The sequence below is a fragment of the Cebus imitator genome, unplaced genomic scaffold (genome assembly GCF_001604975.1).
Source record: "Cebus imitator isolate Cc_AM_T3 unplaced genomic scaffold, Cebus_imitator-1.0 Scaffold460, whole genome shotgun sequence".
Lineage (NCBI taxonomy): Eukaryota > Metazoa > Chordata > Mammalia > Primates > Cebidae > Cebus > Cebus imitator.
This window is the reverse complement of record NW_016107775.1, coordinates 886761-896951: the sequence shown is the minus strand read 5'-3', so window position 1 is coordinate 896951 and position 10191 is coordinate 886761. Positions and strand designations below refer to the sequence as shown.

Below are 10191 nucleotides of genomic sequence, written 5' to 3'. Positions count from 1 at the left end.
GGCTGGAGTGCAATGGCACGATCTCGGCTCACCGCAACCTCCGCCTCCTGGGTTCAAGCAATTCTCCTGCCTCAGCCTCCTGAGTAGCTGGGACTACAGGCACACGCCACCACGCCCAGCTAATTTTTTGTAGTTTTAGTAGAGACGGAGTTTCACCATGTTGACCAGGATGGTCTCGATCTCTTGACCTCGTGATCCACCCGCCTCGGCCTCCCAAAGTGCTGGGATTACAGGCTTGAGCCACCGCGCCTGGCATATCTATCTATATATATATGAAACTTATTTTTGTGTATTCCCTCAAAGGTAAAATTATATGTTTTTTTCCATATGGTCTATCAGTTAACCTAATACCATTTATTAATAAGACCTTTCCCTATCATTCTGCAGTGCTACCTTTGTTATAAATCCAGTGTCCATATATGCATGGGCCTGTTTCTTAACTGTGCTGTTCCTTTGGTCTATTTATTCTTGCACTAGTACCACATTATTAATTACTGTAACTTTATAGTAAGTGTTCATATCTTAGACAAGTCTGGTCCCCTTGTTTTTCTTTGGTAAGAGTGTCTTGGCTTTTCTTTGCATTTCCTTATCCCTTTTAATTCATCTTAGGGTGAATTAAAAGGGATAAGGAAACTTAACTCATCCTAGAGTGTAGCTTTAACTTGATAGTTTAACTTGATAGTTCATGCTAGCATGTAGCACTTTAAATTACAGCGTAACACTTGTGCCCCCACTCAGGAGTATGCAGTTGCATCTTAGAGAGATCACTGTTGCCTGTAGCCAAGTAGCCTCTGAGCAACTGTGGACCAGATGGGATGAGATGGATGAGATAAATCTGGTGTGAGAAGCTAATGAAAGCCAAGCAATTGACACCAAATTTCACCCTCCTGAATTTAACATCATTCCCAGGGAGGAGATGGAACCCAACTATTGTGAACCCAATAATGTCTGTCTTGTTCACTATTACATTGCTGTTCCTAGTATATAATAAGCATTTAATTAATATTTGCAAATGAGTTTACATACGTCTTAATACAGCATATATTATATGCTTCTCCGATGACATTTATGTGGCTCTGAATTTCACTATTTAACTTAGATGCTAGGATGTTTAAAGCTAATTTTTCCCCAGCTTTATTGAGGTATAATTAAAAATCAAACTAAATTTTTAATGGCCTGTGACATTTTGCCATTTCATAGAGTTGCCTGTCTGTTTCAGTTTAAAGTCTTATATGTATCACCTCAAGTCTTTTAGGAAATAAGTGATAGAGATTTTTTTTTTTTAATGTTGAAACAAGCAATTACCTGTCAGTGATTCTCAAAGTTTGTTGACTTTGTACATTAAATGTGGAATTAACTTGCAAGTTCCTTAGCACACTAAGTTCATGTGTAAAGTTCAAGATCATATCTAGATTTTCATATTTCAAAGTACTCAATATTTTAGTAGAGAAACTGCCAAGTTATCCTGTGTTTTTCCATTTCGATTTTACTTTCCTTCTTGAAAAGATGAATACAGTTGATGAAACTTATATAAATAAAGCACATGTTGAGTAGTTTTCTGCCCTAAGTGTTAAAATTCTATGTTTTTTAATGCAGATGTGGAATTAGAAGAAGCTATTAGAAGAAGTCTTGAGGAAATGTAATTAAAGATATTACCACACAACATCAAGTGGCCTTGAAGAGACTCAGATAATGAATTCTTGAGTTTGTTTTCTAAAGGAGACCAGAAATCCACTATTACAAATGTATTTGAAAACATGTTTTTGCTTTCATGTGTTCAAAATCTGATCTTTGTTTTGTATTTTTGTGCTAAATGTGCAAAAATGTACAGAAGGAATAGAATACATGTTCATGCAAATATAAATCATGTATTCTAATATAGGTATAACAGTTTCCCAGTTAACTTTGAATTTACATATTTAGAGTTAAAGGATTTAAAAAAAGGAAAGCTCTTGATAGCTGTTTCCCAAATAGCATTGGTTCTTTTTATTTGTGCTATACAAATGATTCTAGTTTATTTTTTTAGGATTGAAAATGATAGTTAAAAAGATGATATAGGTCAAGTTTTCCATAAATTCTCCTTCTCATGTGGAACTATTATATAATACCTTTGAGATCTTTATTAGAAGAGGGTAAGGAAAACTATCATAGAAACATTTAAAATTTTATCAGCAGTGTTCTTTGTGGGTGCCATGCAGATGTATATTATTGCTTTGATTAGAGCAGCACATTGCTAAAATAAAAAATAAACCTTAATTTTTAAGAAATAATTTAAATGAAACAATTTCCATTCCTTTTACCTGCTTAGACTTTTATGTGACTTGTATGAGCTCCTGTTTAAACGGAATGGTGTCAGATATTCGCATAAAATTATTTTTCATAATATTTGTCCTTTTTTATATATTTGTGTAAAGATAATATTCTTCAAGAAATAATGTTGAAAGCCTGCTCAGGAATAATCTTCCTTAACTATTTAAAATTTTTATTTCATATGGAGTATCTTCAGTTTAGTTATTCACTGAATTCTCAGTTTCCTTCATTTGGTGTTACATATTTAATTTTTAAATATTGAGGCCCCATTGTGAGTAATAAAAAATACTACATAAGTAGAAGACTAAGAAGGGCTTGTCATATTATCTTTATGTATATGCTTCATGTTATTTGACCAGAAATGTCTTATCTCTAAGAATTTTGAGCAGTAATTATTTACCAAACTTAAAAACATTTCTATAAATATAAAGCTTTTCTTTATATTTAAGACAAAAAGATACCATGGCTAGAGTTTTGTTCCTTCTCTGTAACACTGTATATTTTAGTGTGAAATTGAATTTTTTATTCTTACAGTCTTCAGTACACAATTTGTGTTTTTAATTTCTTAATATGTCACTTCTGTTTCTCCCTGCTTGCATTTTTTAAAAAAAATAGACATTGTTGCTTCAGAATTTTTCAATGATCTTTCCAAAATGACCACATTGTGCTTTTTAATTTGTATGTTTAAGTGGTCAAGCAAGGCTCTAGGAGGTAGTCACGGAGCTGGACCTTAAACACATCTGCAGAAGCTCACAATACTGAGGAGCAAAAGGGGCATCCCAGAAAGATGAGTGGTTAAGCAGATTTGGGACAGGGCAAGAGGAAACAGCACCTTGTTGCCAGAGATTGTATATAGAGGTTTGATGGACACTGATGCTCTATTAAGAAGCTTTTGTAGTGTGTGTGGTAGAGAATAATTATGGCTTTTGATATGACAGGAAAGGGATATTTCATCATGACTCTTAAGAAAAGGTAACTGGGTTGTTTAATGTTTTAATTGATAATTGTCACTGATTGTATTTCTACTTGTTAAATAATTAAAAATCATCTTAAAATTCATACTTTGACCTTAATTTAGACACAAGGAGATGTAGTCTCTGTGTAACATTAGAGAAAATTATACGAATTATCATCAAAAGTAAATGCTTCTAAGATTGACAAAGATGCTTATCTTTTCATTACATCATTCACTTATTAATTCATTCAATCACAAAATATTTATTGAGTACCCACCATGTGCCAGCAGTTGTTCTAAGAACTTGGAATATACCGGTAAGCAAAACAAAGCCCTTACCCCTCTGTGGAGCACACACTGGTGGAGAAGGAGGGGTTGTACAATGTTAGTAAGCAAGTAAATGAAACTGCGTATCTGATGGCAATACGTGTACCAAAGGAAAATAAAGAAGGGAAGGGAATACATAGTGCAGGGACAGGGAGTTGAGGGGAGGCTTGCTATTTTTAATAGGGTGATGAGGAAAGATCTCACTGATAAGTAAACTTAAGCAAAGACCTGAAGAAGGGAGGGAGTGAAGATGAAAATACATATAGGGAAGAGAGTTCCAGGTGGAAGAGGGGAAGGTGCAGACAGGAGCTTAGTACATTCAAGGAAAAGCAGGAAGGCCAGTATGGCTGAAGCAGGATGAGCTAGGAGAGTAATACAAAATGAACTCCTTGAGGTTTTTCTAATGACCTTGGCTTTTACTCTGAGGTGAGGAGCCATTGAGGGTTTCTGAGAATAAATGGTATGATATCCCTTATTTAGGATTGCTGTAATTGCTGCAGTCAGATAATATGTACATGAGAGACAAGAGTAGAAGCAGGGAGACCAGAGAGGAAGTTATTGTAGTACTCCAAGTGCAATCTTACCAGGTAGCTTGAACCAGAATGGTGGGGTATAATTGGGAAGAATCTAGGTATATTCTGAAGGAAAAATTGATGGGATTTACTAACAGGCTGGATCTAGGTAGGATATGAGAGAGTTCAGGATGATTCCAAAGTCACTTGATAGGCTTTCAGACCACTCACAAGATGTGTTTTGATTTCGTTTGTGTCGTGACAGAGCACTTTTAATAAGGTCAAATAATCCCCTACCCCAGTAGTTAATTAGGATTTAGAATGAGTTCAGAGGGAATTGGGATCCAGCCTTTAGGGCTTCAGCTCTGTTCAAGTATTTAAACTGCTTTGATCTCTGATTAAAGGTGGTGGTTCAACTTTAACCTATTATTATCTATCATTTTCTGTGCCCTGTACATTTTCATCCTTGCAATGAGAGGCATAGAGCTATCAGCCTCACTTTTTAAGCAGTCCAATCTTTATACTCTCAGCTCTACTCCATCTTTTACCGACGACAGCTCATGCCTAACCTAGAGGCCTACTGCATCTTTTTGTTAACAAGATTTTTAAAAGTTGAAGACTTCTTAATACCAATTATTTCACTTAGAAGTATTACCATTATTATTTTTTGAGACAAGGTCTCTCTCTGTTACCCAGGCTGGTGTGCAGCAGTTGGCAAGATCTCGGCTCACTTAACAGGCATAATTTTAATAGCAAAAAATTGAAAACCCCTTCATTAAGCCGGGTGTGTAATCCCAGCATTTTGGGAGGCTGAGGTGAGTGGACCGCTTGAACTCAGGAGGTCAGGGCTGCAGTAAGTCGTGAATTTGAGACCTAGTCTCAAATTCAAAAGAAAATTAGAATGGTAAAAATGAAGTATATTCACCTTGCTTCCCACATCTAGCTAGACAAGGAAAGATGGAATAGCTTTTTCTTTTTTACTTCAAAGCTTCAGTTGCTGTAGGTGCTTTCATTACTCTCATCTCAGGAAAGAGTGTAACAAGAAGGTCAGGTGAGTGTAGGCTGCCTAGAAGCTGTACTTACTGCCTTCTGTTTTACAGAAGGCCGTTTTCTCCCCATATCACAGGACTCAATGTCGTTGTTCTTGCTTTGAATTATGGATGCTGGGAGAAACTAAACGAACCCGTCACTGAGCAATACACCCACAGCCCATCGACCGATAGGAACCTTCGCGTGGGGGCAGTTGGTTACTTTTAGTCTGCGCGGAGAGGCGGGGCCTCGCGGGGCGGAGCTGGGGGTGGTCTGTGGGTCCGCGCGGGCTTCGGGTAGTTTCTGGGTCTGAGGAGCTGACGAGTCAAGCGGCAGACCACACTAGGCGCTCCGTGTCTGCGCGCGCCCCTCCTGGCGCCTCAGAGGCTTGCGCTCCCCAGGCCCGAGCCTCTGTGACCCGCGCACCTCTTCCTCCGGCCGCGGCTGCTTCCTCCCAGGCCCGGCATCCCTGAGCCCCGCGGGCGCCGCGCCTGCCCTTGTTTGGCCACGCGGCAGCGGCGGTATTGGCGAGTCCTCTCGGGTTGCCCCCGCGGGCGTCAGAGGGAGGGCGGGCGCCCGCGTAGTGACGGCAGCGCCTGCAGCCCGAGGAGCGCTCCATTCGCCGCCGCCGGAGGGGCCGGTGACCTCTCGGCTGCCCCGCGTCACAGTCTTAGATGGCTCAAGCGAAGATTAACGCTAAAGCCAACGAGGGGCGCTTTTGCCGCTCCTCCTCCATGGCCGACCGCTCCAGCCGCCTGTTGGAGAGCCTGGACCAGCTGGAGCTCAGGTGAGCGGCGGGCTGCCGGGCTGACCGGCGGGCGGTCTCGGGCGTCCCGCTCGCCGTGCGGGCGGTTCGCGGACTGAGGCCATGTGTGGCGGGCCGGGGTCTGGGGCACAGTGAGGCGGCGGCCGCAGAAGTTGCTTGTTGAGATTTGTGGTGGATGAACGTGGTGCAGTTTTGTTTCTCGGATTTTCTCCCCTAGTCCGAGAGAAAACGCATTCGATTTAAGCTAAACCTGTGAGGGCGTTATCGGTGGCCACACTTTGATTGACTTACCTGGGTGTTGGAGAGCGGGGAAAAAAATCAGGGGATATAAAAGTCACGGTGAGATTCCATGCGATTAAGGACTGTGGCAGCCGGGGTCTGCAGAACTTCTAGAACCTTCTGTGTGGCCCCAAATGTTTTTAACTTACTGTTTTCCCGTTATGCGTTTTTAAGGGAGGCAGCAGTTTACAGTGGCCCTCCACGTGAAATTAAGTTTCCCTGCTTCAGAGCACTAAGGAGCAAAAATGGAAAAAAACAAAACCAATCCCGCGATCCATTGAGAGCAGATTAGAGAAGGGTGAGGGGTGGGCGGTAGGTTACTGGGTACTTAGTTCAGTGAAGACGTTGCCGCCTCCCCCGTCTCCCCTAACCTCGCGGGCGAGATTCAGCCGCTCCGTTCCGTTCGTTTCTCCGTATTGGGCACCTCCCTGCATGGAAGATTAAGTGATAGTCACTGGCCTGAAAGCATGAAAAGATAGTTTTCTCCTTTTCTTGCTTAAGATTTTATTAGGTAATATAGGAGTAGACGTGCGTAGAATTTCCAAACAGTTTAATGTTAATAGATTTTTGGAAGGACTTTAACGGTGTATTGAAAAGTTTTATCTACTTCCTGTTGAACGTTTGTCTCAAGTTCCTGTGAAACTTTTGTCAACAGGTGTAGTTAAAAGAAAATCGTGTTAGGCACCTGCAATTCCCTGAAACTACACAAGAGTTGGTTCCCTCGTTTTCTCTAGGTTGTGCATGAGCAGAGGCATATGAGCCAAAAGTTGAGGAAACACTGCATGTGTGTCTTTATCTCCCTCCGTTAGTATACCCAAGCATGAAGTGTCCGTTTGCCGAGAAAATACTTCAATAACCACGGTATCTCTTAACAAGTGAGGCACTGTTATTGTTACTATTGGGAGAAAAGAGCCAGAGAGTGAGAGATTCTCCACTTAAAATAATTTCATGGATGGCAGCAGAGAAACCTCATCCCTACTCCGGGTTCTGGGGTTCCACTCAGAATGAGGCAAGTGGAAGAGACAAGTAATGCTTCCTCATGGATTTTCTATGTACTAGCAAACCTGACCCATTCTACTCCCAGGAAAAGTAGAGCAGAAGCAGAAATTAGTGGCCTCAGTTATTTGAAGTCCCTTCAGCTGATAGTTTCTTCTTAGGGAGCCACGTAACAAGTAACGCACACTTCTCCATATCTTCAGAATGTTAAGGGCATGTTCTTAACCACTTCACTCTGGCTCTTCCTTAGAAAGAAAAGATTTTTTTCCTAAAGGAACAGGCAGGATGCTACTCCACCCTGCCTGCATTCAAGCTGAGTCATTGTCCTCCAACTTGAAATGCCTCACGTGTGGTAGGTACAAAAGCACTCTGAAGTGCTCCTCTTTAAAAGAAAGCCTCAGGTTTTGAGGTTTATTATATTCCAATGTTTGATTAATGTAAAATGAATTCTGATTACTGAACATCAGTGATTAAATTACAACTTGCTTAATATTTGACTTGAGAAAAGTCTGATTAATATGTGGCTAACTGTTCATTTCAAGGACTTTTTTTAGTAATTCTATACTTTTGTAGGCTTTTTTTCTTTTTTAAAAAGTAATACTGGCTGAAAAGGAAGGATTTCTAAAAGTAAGCAAAAGTAGAGAAAAAATGTTAATACTGATCCTATTAAAGTTTTTTTGAAACCAGATGGGCAATGGCACAGAACACTACACTATTAAAAACAAGAATCATGAATACAAGGTCAATTTTTAAAAGAAAATAGGAAACTCATATGTAATTTTGCTCTAATAGTTTGTATGTTGAGTAATAAAGTAGTGTAACTGGGTAGAATAAAACTTTACAGTTTGTACTTAGCTATGTGCACTTAACGTTCCCTAACCACATTGGTCCTGTCAATTGAATAAGAAATTTCTTCCCTATGAAACTCAAAACAGGATTATGCCAAATGTTTTGTAACCTGGAGTATGAACTGACCTACAAACACTAGCCTTTTTTCGTTTTTGGACTGCATTTTGTCTTCTGTATTTCTTCTAAAGGTGATTCCCTTTTCTCCGTTTTTATGATCAATTCTCAATAGAGTCTGAGTTTTGCATTCCTCATTGGCTCAAACCATCTTACTTATTGGTACTTTAAAACAATTATTGTAATTTATATAAAACGCTGTGACAGGTCCTGGCTAATAACTCCCATAACCCTTGTTATCGTCTTATGTTATAATGTTGGGGTGCTTTAGGCCTCAGGGAAAAGAATCTCTCTCTGACCTTCTTTCACCTGCCTTGTCTGATTGTGGGTCAAAAGACCCTCATTCCAGAGAGAGTCCTGCGCCATGACCTGGAGGAAGGAGTTGAGCAGTGAGAGGCCAAGAAGAATCTGAATAGACAGGCCTTGCTAGGTTTCCCCATTTGGTCTGTTAGTGTGAGAGCATACCCTTTTTGTCCAGTCACATTTCTACATGGTTGTCATTCATGCTTATTTAATGAAGCAAGCCTCCATAAGAACCCAAAAGGACGTGGTTTGGAGAGCGTCCAGATAGCTGGACATATGGAAGCTCCTAGAAGGTGGTGTGCCCAGGGATGGTATGGAAGCTTTGTGCCCCTTCCCCTGGACTTCACCTTATACATCTTTTCATCCATAGCCTTTGTATTACCCTTTATAATAAACCAGTAAATGTAAGTAAGTGTTTCCCTGAATTCTGTGAGCTGCTCCAGCAAGTTAAACCTAAAGAGGGGACATGGGAACCCCAATTTGAAGCCAGTGGGTCAGAAGTTCTGGAGGCCTAGACTTGTGACTTTTGGGGGTGGGGGTAGGGTCTTGGGGACTGAGCTTTCAACCTGTGGGGTCTGACACTGTCTCCAGGTATATAGTGTCGGAGCTGAGTTGGAGGATATTTAGGTGGTGTCCATTGCTTGTTGGTGGGGAAAATCCCCACATACTTGCTCACAGTAGTCTTCTATGTTGTTACGGTGTGAGAGCAGAAGAAAAACACAGTGTGAGAGTTTTTTTTAAAACACAAGCTAATGTTTATTCATTTAATGAACACATATTTTATGCCAGGCCCCATGACTTTGTGGAAGTTACTATTATCACCATTCTACAGATAGAGAAATTGAGGCTTAGCAGCTTAAATGACTTGTCCAAAGTCACACAACTAGAGAGTAGTAAACTCCAAATCTGAACCCAGGAAGCCTGGCTTTCCAGGCTCTAATACTTAATGCCTGAATTTTCTTAAAGTTAAGTATGTCACATTTCAAAATGTAGGAATGATATATGGATGAATATATGAGTTTCCTGAAAGAGATAAAAATTCAGTTTAAATCGGCCTTTAATTCAGTGGCTATTGAACACGCACTATGTGCTAGGCATTGTGTAACTCCTAGAAAGCTCAAGATGGTAATGAAGATGTTTGTGGGGTGGGTTTTGGAGACTGGCAGAGGGAAAAATGACAGGACTGGGAGATTGGGTGTCCACGTTATTTCCTACAACTTACCACATCGCAGGTCCTTCCGCCTTCCTGTCAGCCATTTGCTGTGGCTTAACCTGCACCTAGTAGTGAAGAGCTGGGGTCGGGGGTGATAAGGATCATTTGTCTGGCTTTAAAGTTTCATGTTAGGGTGTGCCAGTGTCCCAGGAGTCACAAAACAAGATGGCATCATAGATAATATTGTAGAATAGCCTGTAATTTAAAAGAACGTTTTGCATATACATTGTTATTTGAAGCTTTAAAAACCCTTTGAGGGTAGGTGGAAGGCACATACTCTCTCCTAGAAATGAGGGAAGTGAGGTCCATAAGGATGGAAGTGGCTTGCCTAAGGACATACTAATGAAGAGTGGCTCTTCGCACTAAAAACACTAGTCCCTTCTTTACACCAAAGTGTCTTGACACTTGTAATATTTTGTAATGTAATATTTTACTTGACACGGTAAATGTAATTTAATATTTTGGTGATGATTAGGAAAAACCTTCAGAATTTTACATTGCCTAAAAGTGATCATTATGGCATTCTTTTGATACAGGA

At 40.5% G+C, this 10191-nt stretch overlaps 2 protein-coding genes across 4 annotated transcripts in view; both read left to right on the top strand.

The window, feature by feature from the left end:
• The window catches only part of ZNF451 (zinc finger protein 451), an 83137-nt gene extending 80428 nt beyond the window's left edge, over positions 1-2709 (top strand). For all 3 annotated transcript variants that reach the window (XM_017512009.2, XM_017512010.2, XM_017512013.2), the window contains one exon: positions 1597-2709. In XM_017512009.2, the coding sequence (XP_017367498.1) occupies positions 1597-1643 (47 nt within the window). In that variant the 3' untranslated portion in view covers positions 1644-2709. The remainder of the gene's footprint in view (positions 1-1596) is intronic.
• A 2727-nt stretch (positions 2710-5436) lies between these two features.
• BAG2 (BAG cochaperone 2) overlaps positions 5437-10191 on the top strand; it is a 12446-nt gene continuing 7691 nt past the window's right edge. Inside the window, exon 1 of the mRNA XM_017512017.2 lies at positions 5437-5920. Coding sequence (XP_017367506.1) covers positions 5808-5920 — 113 coding nt within the window. The 5' untranslated portion in view covers positions 5437-5807. The remainder of the gene's footprint in view (positions 5921-10191) is intronic.